Genomic DNA, 18,123 nt, shown 5'->3' with positions numbered 1-18,123 from the left:
GTTTGCTGCAGTAGGGGACCCTCAGAATTCTGCCCCTCCCTTTACTCCAGGGATTGCCTGTCGTTTCAAAAAAATCCCAATCCTACGGATACTAACCTTAAAATACGTGCTCTTTGTCCTTCCCACAGAGACCATAAGTAGCATCCCCAGTGGTTCCTCTCCACTGGCTGTGTCCCAGGGATACAGTCCTGGGGAACAGGCTCCTTTCATTCAGCCTTCTCTGTGGGCTGCTTCTGTCCTCGGTGGCTGCTGTGGATGAACTCAGTTCTGGGCCACTTATCCTGTCTGCAGAAAAGACCCCATTTCTGCTCAGAAGGTCCCTCCTTTGGATTGAGAGAGTGTGTGTGTGTGTCTGTGTGTGTATCTGTGTGTGTGTTTTCAGGTTCCTTGGCATGATTTCTCCCACATTCAGCTAAGTAACGGTTTCTGGGGCCCTAGAGTGGACCCCTGGGGTCTTAGCTCTGCCCTGAAACCATCTCTCACCAGTTTGATAGCACATTCAGTTATTCAATTCCTGAGGAGGCAGCCCAAGACTCTGTAGTGGGGTGTGTGTGTATGTGTGTGTGTGTGTGTGTGTGTGTGTGTGTTGTGTTCCCAGCCCAGATTGGTATTGTCACCTGAGCAGGTGTTCTTAGCTGTTGTATTGGTCTCTGGGCTGTCAGATCATGGTCATAGGTCACCACCTTGAAACGATATGCACAATTTGGGTATGTGCACATTTTTCTGGGCTTTTCTTCTGGTGCTCAGAAGAGTCTGAGACCTCAAATAGGTTAAGAGCCACTGCCCTAGAGAGACCCTACTGAATGATTAAACTTGGCGGATTTATCTCCACCCAGTGCACTCCCTGGCTTTGTGAGCCTTCTTACCCTGTCTTGAATATACAGAGGCCAGATTCTTTCCCTGCTTTTATTCTATCATGTAAATTCTCTGTCTTGGCTTTGAGAGGGCCTTCCCCATCTAAGCAACAGTGCTCTAGTGGTAAATCTGTGTTTGGGTGAACTGGCAAAGCTTTTCTATCCTGTATCATCCCCTGTTGTCTTCTCTCCCATCCCCTCCCGAGGACTGGTTGAAGGTGAGTTCTTGGATCTGAGATTTGAACAAGGGCTCAAGAAAATTGTGATTTTTTTTTCAGCTGCAGAATGTCCCGTTTCTCATCCGTGTTCTTTCCAAAGTTGGGTCTCTGTTTGGGGAGGTGCCAGGTTTGGGGGGTTGTTGTCCTGGGAGTGCCCTCTGCTGGAGAGGCTTAGCGAGGGGCTTCCTTTCTCCTGGAATCTGTTATCAGCCAGCGGATGATGTGTCTGAACCACCGCTAAGGGTGGTCAGCGGCTGCCCCCTCCTTTCTCTGCTTGATCTGCCCTGGGCTGCACTCTGTTTGGGAGGGGGGTAGGGGCACGTGTACCCATCTGATTTCAGGACCAGTTTTTCTGGTCTGAGTCAAGGAGGTTGGGAAATGGAGCTGGAGTGGGTGGGGGGTGGAGGACTGTGAGGCAGTGGGGCTGGTTGAGGTACCTCCTTTGGAAACTTATGTTGAGAAGGAGCCGGAAGTCATCCCAGGGGAAGGTGAGAAAAGGGAACGTCTCCTTTGAGCCCCTTCCCAGCTACCCGACTTTGGGCCAGACACCAGACTGAATGCACCCATTGTGCCGAGCTGGAGACTAGCTGGGAGGCTGAGGGAGCCAGCCAAGCCAGGGTGAGAACCTGAAGCCCAGCCTGGCTTTGGGGAGGGAGGTGCAGAGTGGCCCCTGGAACTCTGGCCTTCCCTCAGCTGGGAATGGAGACCGGCCTTCCTGAGTGTATAAACCAGCCAGCCCTCCAGCTCCACCCTCCTTTATTTACACTTGACTTTTCTCCCCCAGCAAATTCAACAACTTCAGTTCTGGGTCTTTGTTGGAGAGGCAGGAGTGACTTTTCCTGATCTGGCCAAGCTCTTGGCATGAATGACTTGGTTTCCTTTCCCTTCCTGTCTCCTCACCCTTTCTCTCCCCAAATCGCTCCTGGCACTACCCAAGGGAGAATGGGTATGTCAGGACAAAGCGATGGGGAGGGAATATGAAGAAATCGTCATCAGAGCCTCTTCTGTGAGGTGAAGGTAGGGGAAATGGCCTGGTCCTTGGTAAACTGGTCTTTTCTCTAGGGCTGAGGTGTGGGTTTTCTGGGGACCAGGAGTGAGAGGGTTTGAGTTCAAGCCTTGGGTCCCGGACTTCCCTGGTTTAGCAGTGGTTAAGAATCCGCCTGCCAATTCATGGGACACAGGTTCGAGCCCTGGGCCCGGAAGATCCTGCATGCCGCAGAGCAGCTAAGCCCGTGCACCACAACTATTGAAGCCCATGCGCCTAGAGCCCGTGCTCTGCAACAAGAGAAGCCACCGCAATGAGAAGCCCTGCGCACCACAACAAAGAGTAGCCCCCGTTGGCCACAACTAGAGAAAGCCCGCGTGCAGCAACGAAGACCCAACACAGCCAAAAAAAAAGAAAAAAGCCTTGGGTCCCCTGCTTTTTTTTTTTTTTTGGCTGCATTGGGTCTTCATTGCTGCGTGTGGGCTTTCTCTAGTTGCGGTGCACGGGCTTCTCATTGCGGTGGCTTCTCGTGTTGCAGAGCACGGGCTCTAGGGCTCAGGCTCAGTAGTTGTGGCTCTCGGGCTTAGTTGCTCCACGGCATGTGGGATCTTCCCGGACCAGGGCTCATACTCGTATCCCCTGCATTGGCAGGTGTTCTTAACCACTGCACCACCAGGGAAGTCCTCCCCGCCCAACCCGCTTATTAATTAGGCTTCTTGGACAAGTTATCTTAACCCCTCTGAGGTTTTATTCCTCATCTAAGAAACAAGGCCATAAATCTCCATGTCCTTCCCAGGCCTCACATACATGTGACCGAGGATGGTTTCTGCCTCTTCTCCCAACTCTGGCTCAGTTAGAAGTGACCAGTATGGGTCCCCAGAGAGGCCTCTGTTTTGCTCTAAATTAGTAGCTGGATGACTCAGTGGGGTGGGTGGGGTGGACCGAAAGTCACAATTCCTCCAGTCTGTTTCTGCTCTGAATTTGGGTGGGAGTCTAGTGTCCTGGGAGAAATGGGCTTTGACGTGACTCTTCCTCTTTGCTCCTTGGGGGCTTGGTTCTGCGTGAGGCTAAGTAGACTTGCTCGCCCAGCCTTCAGGCTGGTGATGTGTATAAGAGTGTGAAGTGGGTGAGTCTGGGTGTGGGGGAGACCAAACATGGAGGGCGTGTAAGGCCAGCATTGCACAATTTGGCCGTGTTCCCCACAGGTCACAGAACCAAAGGGTGTGTTTCAGTGTCTGTATGCCCACCTCGGGTGGGACTAGCACTCAGGTTTGGGTCACATCCCTGCTATTCCTGGTCTCCCCATCCAGCTTCCTTTGTGCCAGGATGAATGTGGTCTTGGGTGAGCTAGTTTTCCTAGAGGGAGTGGAGGCCCAGAGTCCCTGGGGAAATAAATGCCACCTTTGTTTTTCTCCACCATCTTTGCTCATCCATCATTTCCCGATCCTCCATCTATGATGTTAGAAGTGCTGTTTGAGATCTCCCTTCCATCCCTCCTCCTGGGGCAGCCTTCTCCTCCCTCGGAGAAGCGCTGAGATCTGGTTTTATTGTCTGGGGGCAGCTGGGCGTGGGTCCGCCCTGCTGGGGAAGATAGCGCCTCCATCTCCCCAACCCCTCTGACCAGCCCCTCTCACCCCACCAGGTAGAGCAGGACCCTCCGCAGCCATGTCGGCCAAGGCGATCTCCGAGCAGACAGGCAAAGAACTCCTCTACAAGTACATCTGCACCACCTCGGCCATCCAGAACCGGTTCAAGTATGCCCGGGTCACCCCTGACACTGACTGGGCCCACCTGCTGCAGGACCACCCGTGGCTGCTCAGCCAGGTGAGCCCGCCCCCCGGCCTGAGCCCTTCTCCAGGCCCAGAGTCCCGGGAAGAGAAAGCAGTTGGTTTGCTGGAGATGTCCCCCCGGGGCCTGTGATGGCAGACGGCCTGCATGGGTGGGCAGGGTGCAGGGGGCTGAGCACGTTTTGTGTTTAGCCCTGGGCCCTGCATGTTGAGGTCCCCTGGCACGGCGCACAGAGCCTGGACTGGAACTGGACAAACCGGAGTTCAGGTGGCAGCTCTCTACTCTCTGCATATTAACCATGTGGCCTGGGGCAAGCCATTTCACTTCTCTAGAGTTTTAGATTCCCCATCTGTCAAATGGGCATAACACTCACCCTGTGAGTTTAAGGATTAGTAACCATGTCTGGAAAGTATTCAGTGTGCTGCCTGGCACTTGGTAGATGCTCACTGAAAAACATCCACCCTATCAGGAATGTGTCAGGGCCGTGAGGAAGTGTGACGTTGTACTTTGGGTCGAATGGCTGATGGGATCCCCCCCTGGAGTAGAGGCTCCTCTCTGTAGATCTCTGCAGGGCTATTGTTGGGACAGTGTCTGGAAGCTTAGACTTCTCTGGCAGGTCCCAGAGGGCGGGACTGGGACCGGTAGGGGGAGGCATTCAGGGATGCAGGTTTCCTCCCACCATGAGGCAGCCCAAACCACACAGCGAGCTGCCTCCGGAGGCCGTGAACTTCCTGGTTCTGGAGGTGTGTGAGCAGTGGCTAGGGGCTGTTTGTTGGTCTTATAGACAGGGTTCAAACCCTGGGATCAGGTTGGCCAGATGTCCTCTAAGGTCCTTTGTCACCCCAAGGCTCTGTCTCCGTTCTTTCTTTTTTTTTTTTTTTGCCATACGCGGGCCTCTCACTGTTGCGGCCTCTCCCGTTGCGGAGCACAGGCTCCGGATGTGCAGGCTCAGCGGCCATGGCTCACGGGCCCAGCCGCTCCACGGCATGTGGGATCTTCCCGGACCGGGGCACGAACCCGTGTCCCCTGCATCGGCAGGCGGACTCTCAACCGCTGCGCCACCAGGGAAGACCCCGTTCTTTCTTTTGAAACACAGGTGCTAGTCCATATTCTGAGGAGTTGAATGAAACTAAGATACCACATAGGGAGGGTAGGGAATCGCTTACTCATTCAGCAGGTATTCAGTGAGCACCTGCTCTGCCAGACCCCATCGTGGGTGAGGATGGCTTTAGATTCCTGGTTGTTAAAAGAAAGATGTTGGCTGGGGTAGGTGAGGGAAGCTTCTGGGAGATGACCTTGAAGATTGGGTGGAATTCGCTCTGGGGGTGGGGTGGATTGGAAGCCACCAGGCTACGCTGTGCATTGGGTCCCCAAACTGTCACCTCTTACTCTACCCTATCTTTCCTTGCCATAAACACAAACCCCTCTTATTCCAGAGCTTGGTGGTTAAGCCAGACCAGCTGATCAAACGGCGTGGAAAGCTGGGCCTCATTGGGGTCAACCTCACTCTGGACGGAGTCAAGTCCTGGCTGAAGCCACGGCTGGGACAGGAGGCCACAGTAAGTCTGGGTGTAGGATCGGGATGGATGTGCTGTGGTAACAGAAGCAAATGTGGTCGCATCCAGATGAACCCTGTGGGTCACCCCCACAGCCAGTCAGATTGCAGCCTGGGGAAGGCAGGAGCCCAGCAGAGCTGCCTTAGGCAGCAGGGCCGCCTGGGGGCTCATTCCCAGCTCCCCTATCAGGGGATGGCAAGATGTGCTGTACAGGTAACCCCAGTACAATTTGAGAGCCGGGCAGAAATGGACTGTTTCTTTAACGACAGTCGTGGAGATGGGACTCTGAGAATTATTCTGGGAACTGCTTTCTTTTCAATTTCCAGAAAGGGTAGGGTAGCTTGTCATGACCTGTGTGTATAAGCGGGTAGGTTAAAAAAAACAACAACAAAACTTGAAGGAGGGAGATGCAGAATCATTTAGGCAGAAACGTTCTTGGGCCAAGAACCTAAGAGGAGGAAACAATTAATAATACTGAAGAGTAAACTTAATTCTTGCCTTCTCCCAGCTCGTTGATCCATTTCAACTCTGTAGATGAGATAGTTAAAGTGAAATATGGCTTAGGAAGGCTAAGTGATGCCCAGAAATAAAATTGCATTTCTTTTTCTTCTCCCAAAAGGAGCTGGAGAACTGAAGGGAGGGAGTAGGCTGAGGCTTGGCTTACACTGGGGAGGATGTGCTGTCCATACCTGGCTTTGTCACATCTGGGGTGACCATGGACCAGGGTTGAGCTGTTCTCTATCTAACTTGGTTGCTCGGGAGTAGGATGAAGATGGTGATGGAGCCATCTTCCTTTGTACTGGCCTTCCTCAAATTAGCTCGTCATGTTAATTTCCCAGTTTCTGGCTCTCATGGGTAAAGAGGGATCCTTGAAGTTATACACAGGCCTGGGGGTAGAGGGGTCTTGACCTTTGTGCCCCCAGGTCTTTGGGGAGAGGACAGCAGGGTTGGGGTCTGAGCAGTGTCCCCAGGGAGGTCCTCATACTTCCTTCTCTTCAGCTGTCTGTTGGGACGGGGATGTCAGGAACCTCTGAGCTGGCAGCAGCGTTGACCCCGGCAGGAGCAGCTCATTACCTCTGATGGATCACTGTCTGGTCCTGACTCAGCAATGACGCACGCATGGGTGGGCGGGGGCTTCGGGACCTGCTGGGAGTGATGAGGGCTGTCTCGCCTCAGCTGCTGCCAGGGACCCACTCAAACTGATTAGCTCTGCAGGCCTGTTGTCCTCAGCCGGGAAAGTCTGTGTGGAAAAGTTTTCCCTGTCAGGCTCCCCTCTCTCCCCGCTCCGAGCCATTCCCTGCGCCTAGACTCATGTTCTGGGGCTAGGTCTCCCTGCCTGAGCTCTGGGATAGGTAGCCTTGATTTGTCTGAGCGCTTTAATTTGTGGCACAGCAGAGGGGGAGAGGCTCCTGATCTCTGCTTTTGGGGGCAGGGCAATGTTGCAGCTCATTTATCATCCTCCAGAGGAGGCAGGAAAGAATGTGTGAGGTCAGTGTTGAAGTGTAGCTGGCACGAGGTGGTGGCTGGAAGAGATCTCATGAAGACTTCTTGAGCCCATTGCCCTGGTTTCTGGAAAGATCTCTTTCTGGCAGGTGTTGTGGCAGTAGTGCTTGGACCCCGCCTCTGAGGGAAGGGCGAGGTAGAGGGACCAGAGGGCGATCCTTCCTCCTGCCCTGCGAGCAAGACATGCCTTCTGGTCTAAGCTTTATCTCCCTCAATCTCTGTAGGTTGGCAAGGCCAGAGGCCTCCTCAAGAACTTTCTGATCGAACCCTTCGTCCCCCACACTCAGGTATGTGTGAAGTGGCTCTGAGCTGGGCCTTCTCCCTCTGGGAGCTTTGTGCCTGTTGACCCTAAAATGATGAAGGAGAAATCAAGCTGCTGGAGAAAAACCGAAGGGACCAGAGTCTCTGAAGCGGTGCTAAGGGTTTGAGGGTGCTGCGGAGCAGGGAGTCCAGAGGTGAAGGAAAGGACTTAGTTTGCAGCAGGAAGGAATCAAGGCTGGTAACAGAGGGGACTTCCCAGTGCCTGGATGAGAAGGACTTGAAGGCAGGACCCCTTCCCCCAGAGCAGGTCACGTTGCCTCAGTCTGGACTGTCAGCCAGCAAGGCAGTGGCCTCTTGTCTCTTGTCCTCAAGGGAAAGATGGTGACCTGCTCTTACCTGGTGAGAGGTGTCTACGGGGTTTTAGAAATGATACCACCGGGCTTGGGCCCCTCACCCACGTGGTGCTCTCTTCCCCCGTAAGGAGGAGGAGTTCTATGTCTGCATCTATGCTACCCGAGAAGGGGACTACGTCCTGTTCCACCACGAAGGCGGGGTGGATGTGGGTGACGTGGACGCCAAAGCCCAGAAACTGCTCGTTGGTGTGGACGAGAAGCTGAATCTTGAGGGCATCAAGAAACAACTGTTGGCCCACGCCCCCGAAGACAAGAAAGAGTTGAGTGAGAGAGGGGTGGCAGGGAGGTGGCAGCGGAGGAACGGGGAAGGCCAACAGCTCTGGGCACAGAGTGGGGAAAGCGGAGTGGTCTTCCCTGTCTGGACACCCACTACACCGCCCCAGCATCTGGCCGGAAGGTGGGGAGCAGGAGGCAGGCACAGCCCCTCCCCATCCCCGGGAGGGATGCTGGGGGTGGAGGGGAGGCAGGCTCAGACTGAAATGTGCGTCAGCGTCCCTCACCTCCGTGCCCCGTCTGTCTGGCGTGTGTCCCCCTCCTGCTCCATGCCTGATAGCTCCCTTCCGCCTCAGTGGCTGCAGAGTGATGTCTGGGGAGCGGGGTTTGGAGCAGAAGGTGAGGGGTCAGCGGGGTGGGTGTTGGGAAGTGGAGCTGTCAGCGGCAGTGAGAGATTGCTACTGAACCCACTCCGTCACGGATTGACAGTCCCTCTCTGCCTCCCGCTCTAGAATTCTGGCCAGCTTCATCTCCGGCCTCTTCAATTTCTATGAGGACCTGTACTTCACCTACCTCGAGATCAACCCCCTTGGTAACTATCTCTGCTGGAGTGGGACAGGGCAGAGTCCCGGTACCTATGATAACCCTGGCCTTGACGTTCCGAGGACCAGACCTCCACTTGCCGGGGGCAGCGCAGACAGCTGTGCGCGGGTGGAGGGATCTCCAGGCTCCTGTTCCCGAGCTCTCAGGAGGCCACAATCATTCCTCTCTTCGCCAGCTCCAGTTTCTTTCTTTCTTCTGTGATGGGGAGGGTCCTGGTTCTGATCTGACCCTCCCCTGTGGCTCTTCCTGCCAGTGGGTTAGGCTGTTCTACCAGGAGCTGAGCTGCCCCCGCATCCGCCTGACCAGTCAGACCCTTCCTTCCTCTTGGTGCCTCGGAGACCCCCGCCCCGCCTCCCCCTCCTGGAGTTGGTCCATCATTGACCCCCAAGGCTGGAAAGACCTTGGCGAAGCCTCTCACGCTGTGAAGGAGGCAGGTGGCGTGGGCTGGCTCTGGCTAGGGCTTCGTAGGGCAAAGTCCTGGTTCAGATGGCAACTAGGGATGTAGCCCCTCTAATGGACCAGATGGCTCTGTGCTGACTTAATTAGCTAAATGGCCCTGGGGGAAAGGGAAATGGACTCCAATGAGGCGGCAGTAAATGAATCCTGCTGGCTGGGGGCCCAGTGCGCCCACGGCTTCCCACTTCCTGCTGGACCCTAGGAGACCCTGGTGTGTGGACCCTAGGAGACCCTGGTGTGTGCACCCAGGGGCCTTAGAGACTGTGCCTTAAACATTTTTTTTTTTGTAAATAGCAGGGTTGTGGTGGATGAATAGTTAAGACATTTAAGGCATGGAGTATAGCATTTTTATAAAAATGCTTAAAAATTGTCACGGCAACTGAAACAGACGTTCCTGCCCTTTTACCTACAGGTCAGGGAGCGGGGACTGGTCTTGTAGAATTTGTTTTTCCTTGAACGGGGGGAAAAGCTGTGTCTCCATAAGGACCAGTCTGGTTTCCTGTTGAGCTAGAGAGTTGTTAGACCTGGGTGGTCCCCCATGGGAATGGTGTGTGGGGAAGTCTGGAGGGGGTTGGAGTTGATGGTCATCTCTGCTAGGGCCCATGTCTGATCGCCTCTTCTTTCCTTACAGTAGTGACCAAAGATGGTGTCTACGTCCTTGACTTGGCAGCCAAGGTGGACGCCACCGCCGACTACATCTGCAAAGTGAAGTGGGGTGATATAGAGTTCCCTCCCCCCTTCGGGCGGGAGGCTTATCCAGAGGTAAGGCTGGTTCGGGGAGGAGATGGAGAGTGAGGGGGACCGGCAGGGTGCGGGGATGACTGATCTGTGAGCATTTTGGCAGCCCTTGTGGGCTATGTATTTGGCAGGAAAGGAAGGCCAAGAGCCATTTAATTTTTTTTAAACCCTGGAGGAGGAGGGTGTGTGTGGGGGTGGTCAGCCAAGCCTCTGAATCCCGGCCGGAGATCCTTTTAGACTCCCCTCTCAATCAACCTCCCTGGGCTCTTGACCTGATTTGTCATTTCTCAGTAATTCTGAGTGGCTCCCCGAATCCTGTCGGGAAGATAGCTCTCTCGGCCACTTGCTGAGAATTTTAATTGCTCCTTCCCGCCCCATATTCTCTGAGAGGTCCTCGCCACAGGATCAGGCGTGTGTGACAGAACCCAGGTCAAGGGAAGAGGCTGGGATGGGGCCTCAGGGGCGCGGCACGGGATGAGCTAGGCAGGCAGATGCTGGGAGTGGGGGGCCATGCTAGACGTCGAGTGACATAGCGAGGCCTGGGACTTGGACAGCGAGCCAAGGACTTGAAGTCTGAGCGAAAGGAGTCGGGAAGTTTGTCTCCAGGCGGTGACTGGCTGTGGGTGGTTTTGGTACTTGGAGACGGCATCACGTTTTGTCTCAGGCACATGAGGCCCTGCACGGCCCCTTCTCCCTGACGCTGTGAAGGCAATGGAGGACCTCTTCATATGACTCCAGGAGAAGGGGAGGGGTCCTGGGATCTGTGACCTGGTGAAGGGTGTGCCCCCAGGGCCCACCTGTTGCTGTCTGGCCCCTAGGAAGCCTACATCGCAGACCTGGACGCCAAAAGTGGGGCAAGCTTGAAGCTGACCTTGCTGAACCCCAAGGGGAGGATCTGGACCATGGTGGCCGGAGGTGGCGCCTCTGTCGTGTACAGGTGACTGAGATGGCTGCTGAGGGGATGGTGGCCCGGGTCCCCCTAGGCTTCCCACGTGTGGCCTGGATCAAGTCGCTTCACCTCGGGGTCTCCAGTTTCCCCCTCGGTGCAGAGCAGAACCCGTGGGGCATCCCAGACGCCTACACGGCATCTCTGCAACCTTCTTCTTTGCTTCAAAATGAAGTTATTAGTTATAATTCTTATAATTAGTGATCTGTGCTCCGTGCAAAAGTACAACAAATACAGAAGACGAACCAGAAAGTGAATGTTGCTTGGCTGTGTCACCACCCCTCCCCCTACCAGGTCACCGTGGTGGGTGTCCTTCCAGGTGTCATAGTGCCTGTATGAATAGTCATACTTTTACACTTCCTGGAAGTGTTGGGTAGGGCTGGGAGGATGCCCCCCCTGGGAGAGTCTGATGCAGGACAGTTAACCTTCAAGTGTGACTTGTTTGGGCCTTGAGGGTCTGAGGTCCGAGAGGTCAGTTCCATAGGCTGCCCGGCCTCAAGGCTTCAGGGGCGTCTGCGGGGCGTCTGCGGGGCCTCCCAGGCACCAGGCCTCCACCCTCTGCCACTCAAGCTGGAGCCAGCACTGACTTCCTTGTCTCCCTGGCAGCGATACCATCTGCGACCTAGGGGGTGTCAACGAGCTAGCGAACTACGGGGAGTACTCGGGCGCCCCCAGCGAGCAGCAGACCTATGACTACGCCAAGACGATCCTTTCCCTCATGACCCGCGAGAAGCACCCCGATGGTGAGACGGGCGCTCCTTCCCCGGGACAGCCCAGCAGCCTCGGTGGGAACAGCTTTGGCTGGGCTGTGAGGCACCAGGGTTTTCCTGGTCCTTTGCAACCTGGGGCTAGTTATTTAACTTCTGGACCTCAGTTTCCCTGACTGTACGATGGGCAGTGACAGCGTCTGTCAGACTGGGGGCTCTGAGGGGGCGAGGAAGGGATGGATATGTAAAGCCCTAGGAGCAGGTGCAAGGGGGGAGGCGGTGGTGGCATGCTTTTGCTGACTGCTGTAACGCGGTTCTTAGCGACTCACTTACACATTTATTGTCTGGGCTGTGTGATTACCAGCTTTCCTGTATCACCTGTCCTGTGTTGTGGGACTACAGATACCAATTCCCCTTCTCTTGAGCCAGATAGAGATTCCCACCAGGGGTATCCAAAAACCAAGCTGGATTTCTAGATGCCAGCTAGGAATGATGTAGAGATTCTGTGGGTTCGAGAATTCCCTGGCTGTCCAGTGGTTGGGACTCCGCACTCTCAGTGCCAAGGGCCCGGGTTTGATCCCTGGTCAGGAATTAGGATCCCACAAGCTGTGCGGCGCAGCCAGAAAAAAAAAAAAATGAGATTTTCTGGGCTTGGATTAACCTCCTGCTTGGTGGCCTAGGTTATGGAGAGTTGAGCTGATGACACTGAACAGGCATCAGGAGAGACCCTCTTGCCCCCCGCCGCCTCTGCACTGATATCTCCTAACAGCTGGGGGACGCTCACTCGGGAGAGAGCACTCGCTCAGTTGGATTTCTGGTATGATGCCCAGTTCTACCTTTCTAACCCTTTTTTGACTTCTCTTGCTCCAAACCCAGGCAAGATCCTCATTATCGGAGGCAGCATCGCCAACTTCACCAATGTGGCCGCCACATTCAAGGTAACCAGCTGCAGGGGAATGTGGGTGGGTTGGGAGCGGGGAAGGGAAGTTTCTGTGCAAGTAGGTTTGAGACAGAAGCAGGTTCCCATGAATTACCCGGTCCGGGGAGGGGCTTTTGACCTAGGGATGCACAAGACACCAGGATGGATCTGGATCCGAACCTGTGTGTCTCTGGGCAAGCAGCCGACCCTCGCTGGGCCATAATTCTCCCATCTGAAGTGTGGGGAGAAGGGGAATTTCTGCCTTCCCCCCTTTCAGGACCAATTCTTCAAAAACTGGCTTGATTGGTCTCATTTCCAACACTCCATTGTAAGATTCTGGGTTCTCTGCACCACCTCCTAGTGTTTTGGGGCAATCATCTGCCCCTTCTCCAAAAGATTGGCATGAGGAAGTGTCTGATGCCTTGGGGCTCCTGCTCATCCAGCCAGAGGCCCATCAGCCTGGGTCCCTGGGCACAGGTCAGGGGCGTGGGCCCCAGTTTAAAGAAAGTGTGACTGCCGGTCAAGAAGGATGACAGCTAACGTGTCTCGAGACTCCTCCCCTTCGAGGTGGCCGCCTCAGGAGGCCACTTATCCCATCCCTTCAGGTGCTCACTGAAGCCTTTCAAAAGAGTGTCTTTCATCTGGTAGTTCCACATAAGCTTTGAAAATAATGCATAAATAAATGTCAGTCTTGAAAGTCTGAGCTCTCGAGCAGAAGGGGGCCAGGCCTCGCCAGTCCTGCCTAAAACAGGTCCCTAAATGGACCTGATTCAACAAACAAATCTGACACAGGTGAATCTCAACAGCTTTGTTTTAACTTCTGAGCAGCCTGTAATAAAGGCAGTGCCGTCGATAAGGGTGGCTACGTCTGGAGCAGGAACTGTGTGTAGAGCTTCCCGTGAGATGCCATGAGCGACAGAACTTAGACTCAGTAAACTTGCCCTCCCATCTGGAGAGACAGAACTGGTCCATGCCTGTACATGCTCCTACGTTTCCAAAGTCGATACCCATTGCAATGCCTTTCCCCCAAATCACTTGAAGAAGCTTTTGTAGGACTTTGACGTGACATTTAAGTAGACTATGTCCTGATCACCCTGACAACTCTTGCATAGAACCTCGGCATAGAGTTTCCCCCAAAATTGCAATAAGGGAACAAAAACGACTCTAGATGGGATAAGAGAGACCAGCAAAGCTCTACTGGCGTTGGAGGCCCAGCACCCTGCGCATCAAGGGGGTGTCACTGCTGGGTGCCCCATGTTCTCACCTCAGCACCGTTAACAGTGGTTGCTTGTCCTGGGCCTTTGGGTCGCTTGTGTGTGCAACACGTGTAAACTTCTTGAGTGCCAGGGCCTGCTGTGCTCTGTGAGAAGCCGCCCTGGTTTTTTCGTTTTGTTTTGTTTCTGGCTGTGCCGCACGGCTCATGGAATCTCAGTTCCTTGACCAGGGATTGAACCTGGCCGCGGCAGTGAAGGCGCTGAATCCTAACCACTGGACCACCAGGGAACTCCCAGCAGCCCTTGTAATCTATGCCCTGGGACATTTGTTTCCCGTGGTTATAAATGCTTGCTTTATGGCTGTGTTCATTGTAGTCACATGTCTGTCGTCCCTTGGTGCTTCCAGGGCATCGTGAGAGCGATTCGAGATTACCAGGGCCCCCTGAAGGAGCATGAGGTCACGATCTTTGTCCGAAGAGGGGGCCCCAACTACCAGGAGGGCTTACGGGTGATGGGAGAAGTCGGTAAGATGGGGAACCTCTGTCTCTCCCTCCCTGAGTGTCACGCCTCCTCGGGATTCCTGAAAGAGTCAGTCTTCCAATGCCCGCGTGCCCTCCCAGCCGCCTCTGGAGGTGCAGCTTGCACCTGCTGTTCTGTGCCCTCCTGACACAGAGCACCTGACCGAAACCTAAATTCGGAATGGGCAGGAAGGCATTTTCATTCAGCTGTCCGTTTAGCAAATAATTGTGGAAGGCCTGCTGTGTGCCGGGCCCTGTGCTGAACCCTGGGGTCACAGCCACATGCGACAGGTGACGGGCAGCAAGCCCTCGTGCAGTTGAGGACAGTGACTGCAGCGTCAGACGGCATGAAGGAAGACGAGCAGGGGGAAGTGGGGGCATCTGTGCATCTGGCGTCTGTGGGAGGAGACAGGGCAGTTTTAAATGAGGCAGTCGGAGGACGCTTGACCAGAAAGGTGGCATTTGAGCAGAGACCTGGAGGAGGGAGCAGTCAGTGGTGACTGTCCGCCGAGGCGAGGGCAAGTCCCAAGGCCCTCGGGTAGGACCAGCTGGGAGGGCTGAGGGACTGGGGTTGGGAGAGTGAAGGTAGGGAGTGCGGGGTTGGAAGCAGAGAGGCCGGGGGGGCAGATCTGCGCGGGGCCGGAACAGGTCCCGTGGGCACTTGGCTGTGACCCTGGCAGCTGCTGGAAGACTGAGCAGAGGGGTGACACAATTTGACTTAGGTTTGAGAAGGTTGTTTAGGCTCCTGCGTGGAGACGAGACCAGAGGGCAGCCAGGTCGAAGCAGGGGGGACTACCTAGGAGGCTGTGGCAGCCTCCAGGGCAGAGTGGTGACCCGGACTGGGGGGTGGAGGAGGGAGACAGTGGTAAGTGTCCAGGCCCCGCCCGCTGGTGGCCTGGATGGAGGGAGGGGTCCGGTAATTGATAGAACCTGAGGGGAGTTTCCCCTCGCTGAGCTGAGGGCAGAGAGGGTGTGGGTCCATTTTGGTTTCCTTTCTTCCTTCTGCATTTTGGGCGTCTCCTGCAGGCTCCTGAGACCTCAGACTCAGAGCCGTCAAGAACTTGGGGACCACGTCACGTCAGTGAGGACGAAGGTTGGGGCTCCCTGAGTTGACCTGATAGAACCAGCAGCTTTGGTCTTGAGTGAAGCGCAGCCCCGTTGCCAAGAGCAGTTACGTGTGGGGTGGGGGGATGAGGGTGAGGAGGATATGAGACGCTCCTGCTCGGTGATCACGCCCTCTGACTGGAGAGACAGAACCTTTCCACCTTCCCATTTTCCCAAATCTGATATCCATGGCAAACACTAACCCACCTAGGTCACTTGAAGTGGTACCAAGTCCTAGTTTTCACCTAAAACCGTGGACCTGCCATGGGCATAGCCCTCGGGACAGCACAGTGAATGTTACTCAGTCGTGCCTGGGACGTTAAACTCACGGGACAATGAACAAGTAAACAGCGGCTGGAACAAGAGGCTGTTTGGTGGGGATCTACAGGCAGGGCCGTGTGGAGGGGGAGCGATCGTCGAGGTCAGGAAGGCCTTTCCCAGGAGGTGGCGCTTGAGCTGAGCTGAGTGACAGCCAGGTGACAGCTCCATGCAGGGGAAGGAACAGGGCCAGAGCCCTGGGGAAAGGAGCCCGGCCGTTCAGGAACAGAGGCCGGGCCTGGGTGGCCGCAGTGTGGTGGCCACGGGTGACAAATCTGGAGGGGGTTGGAGAGCCGGGGAACGGGAGGAGCGCAGGCTCTCATGATGCCTGTGGTCCCTGGAGAGTGTCTGTAAAGCTGTTTCTCACTCTTATTGGCAGGTAACCTTGACAAAGTTTTGTTTGGTGGTGAAGGTAATGACCACCAACTTCTCCTGGGACAATTGGTCTTGCGCAGAAAGCGCCAGACATCGGGCGGGCTCTAAAGGGGCCTTGCCAGAGTCGTGTGGCCTTCCTTGCAAGGCACTTATTAGGAGACTTGAACCATGGGTGCTTTTCCGTCCCTCACAGGGAAGACCACTGGGATCCCCATCCATGTCTTTGGCACCGAGACTCACATGACGGCCATTGTGGGCATGGCCCTGGGCCATCGGCCCATCCCCAATCAGCCGCCCACCGCGGCCCACACTGCAAACTTCCTCCTCAACGCCAGCGGGAGCACATCGGTAGGTGCCAGTCTTCCTCTGCTGTAAAGCCTGCAGAGTCATCTTTGTGGCCCCTCATATCCCATCTCCCATCCTGGGCACAGTCCCCAGCTTTTGGGGGGCATTGGGGAGGTACGGGGAGAAGGTAGTATGTGGTTGGTTTCTGTATCTCTGCCAGTTTTTTCTGCCCTATCAAGGTAGTGTAATGGAAAGACCAGGGATTTTTTTAATCAGACCTGAGTTCAAGGGAGGAACCTTCGTGGGTATCGCCAGGGACCTCAGTTTGCTCACCTATAGCTTGGGGACAGTACTAATTCCGATCTCAGAGGGTTGTTAAATAGTTCTTTTGGAAACAGCTTGTAGAGAACAGAGCTGTGCATGGTTCTTGTTACCTGAGTTGTTTGGGGCCTTAATGACCGGTAGCTTTTTTTGCAGCTGTTCCCTGCGACTGTTTCTCTCTCCTTGTCCCCCCCCCAGACTCCAGCCCCCAGCAGGACGGCGTCTTTTTCTGAGTCCAGGGCTGATGAGGTGGCACCTGCCAAGAAGGCCAAGCCCGCCATGCCACTAGGTAACTCCCAGCGGTTTCAGGACCCTCCTGTCCCCCTTCCCTTCCTGGGCCCCGCTGGGCCAGCAGAGGTGGATGGAAAGCGGTTTGGGCTTTGCTTTTGGGCATGGTGCAGGGGATGGGAACAGACACGGGGAAGTGGTGGCTGGAGCCTTCCCCGTGGGCTCTCCTGGTGCCGAGGGCCCACGCTGCGCCTGGGCCACCTCACACCCCATTGTCTTCTCCTCCGCCCCCTTCTGTGTGGTGTGTGAGCTGGGCAGGGAGGCTGCGGAGGAGACAGGGTGACAGAAATACCAGGTGGGGGCAAGGTCCCTCAGACTCTCCTCCTGAGTGGACGGCAGGAGCCCAAAGCTCAGAACGGCAGAGAACTCCCGCGCCCACGCCCCCAACCATCCTGGGGCTCTTACCAGGACATTCCCTTCCGGTGAGCCCACCGCAAGGGCACACACTGTCTACCAGCCCGTCTGTGCTTTGCCTGCTCGTCTGTCCCTCCTGTGATTCATCAGAGACATGATCCCTGCCAGCCAGCCCTTGCGACCAGCCCTAGGTAACCTGTGTTAGTTACCACTGGGCTGACATGGCCTGTGCGGCCTCTTCCCGGGACGGACAGAGCGTGCTTAAGGCATCTTGTGAAATAGTGACGCTGGCTGCAGGCACTCAAGATTGGAAGCCGCCGCCCCGCAGTCCCCAAACCGGCAGCTTTGTCCACAGCACAGAATGACAGGTCCAGTCCCTCGGCCTAATCATCTCCTTGTGCTTCACGGGGACAAAACAGGTTAAGAGGGTGGGACCGGGCCCGCTGTCCCTCTGGAGGGCCTGGGCCTTTGGTGTTCAGCACACCCTCCAAGCGTTGGTGCTTTTGCTCCTCTCTGCGCTCTGTGGTCCTCCTCCCCTTCTTGCCCTCCACTCAGCTGATCGGGGGTCTCTCTTCCGTTGGCCTCGCTCCTGTCTGTCGTGAACAGACAAGAGACGGTGAGCGCAGCAGCCCTGCAAGGCTTGTCCACGGACCCCCTCCCCTGTTCCCACCCGCTCCCTCCAAAGCCTCCAGCCATCAGCGGGTCACTCAGTTGCCTTGGTCATTTTCTTTGACAGATTCAGTCCCAGGTCCAAGATCCCCGCAAGGTAGGATGCCCCCAGCTCCGCGTGTGGCTTGTTAGCGGGTTATAGTCTTACGGTGTGCTTCGTCTCCCTGTCCCCGGTGGGTTGCAGTGTTGTCTGGTATTACTTTCTGTCCCTGCCTTGGTGTGGCCTGCCTCAAGTCCTAGTCTTCGCTCTCCTTTCTTTCCCACCCCTGCTTATTTCACGCCCCCGCTTTCCTTGCCATGGGGCTGTGACTCCATACGTGGGAGGGGGTGGAGAGCGCAGGAGGGGCAAGAGCCAGGCCCACAGCCTTGGAGAGTGGGGTGGAGCCGAGGAGGGAGGGTCCTCCTGGGAAAGTGGGAGCCATGGAAACCGAAGGGGCAGTGGCAGAGCCAGCGGGCCAGGAGGGGAGCCGCTGACCACCTGATTTTCATCTACATACCATGATGTCCTCATTTTCTT

The 18,123-nt window shown here is 55.6% G+C and overlaps 1 protein-coding gene across 4 annotated transcripts in view; it reads left to right on the top strand.

Moving 5' to 3' along the window:
- ACLY (ATP citrate lyase) overlaps positions 1 to 18,123 on the top strand; it is a 43,678-nt gene that overhangs the window by 1,362 nt on the left and 24,193 nt on the right. Inside the window, exons 2-14 of one of the 4 annotated variants that reach the window (XM_059048207.2) lie at positions 3,700 to 3,881; positions 5,282 to 5,404; positions 7,129 to 7,191; positions 7,647 to 7,837; positions 8,304 to 8,383; positions 9,482 to 9,612; positions 10,407 to 10,525; positions 11,141 to 11,277; positions 12,118 to 12,179; positions 13,781 to 13,898; positions 15,883 to 16,037; positions 16,494 to 16,584; positions 17,674 to 17,703. In XM_059048207.2, coding sequence (XP_058904190.1) covers positions 3,723 to 3,881; positions 5,282 to 5,404; positions 7,129 to 7,191; positions 7,647 to 7,837; positions 8,304 to 8,383; positions 9,482 to 9,612; positions 10,407 to 10,525; positions 11,141 to 11,277; positions 12,118 to 12,179; positions 13,781 to 13,898; positions 15,883 to 16,037; positions 16,494 to 16,584; positions 17,674 to 17,703 — 1,459 coding nt within the window. In that variant the 5' untranslated portion in view covers positions 3,700 to 3,722. Of the gene's footprint in view, positions 1 to 3,696; positions 3,882 to 5,281; positions 5,405 to 7,128; positions 7,192 to 7,646; positions 7,838 to 8,303; positions 8,384 to 9,481; positions 9,613 to 10,406; positions 10,526 to 11,140; positions 11,278 to 12,117; positions 12,180 to 13,780; positions 13,899 to 15,882; positions 16,038 to 16,493; positions 16,585 to 17,673; positions 17,704 to 18,123 lie in introns of all 4 variants that reach the window. The other 3 variants (XM_059048209.2, XM_059048208.2, XM_059048210.2) reach the window with 3 other exon arrangements.

Source organism: Kogia breviceps, chromosome 19, assembly GCF_026419965.1.
Source record: "Kogia breviceps isolate mKogBre1 chromosome 19, mKogBre1 haplotype 1, whole genome shotgun sequence".
In the NCBI taxonomy this organism is placed as follows: Eukaryota; Metazoa; Chordata; class Mammalia; order Artiodactyla; family Physeteridae; genus Kogia; species Kogia breviceps.
This window is presented reverse-complemented; position numbering and strand designations above follow the sequence as displayed.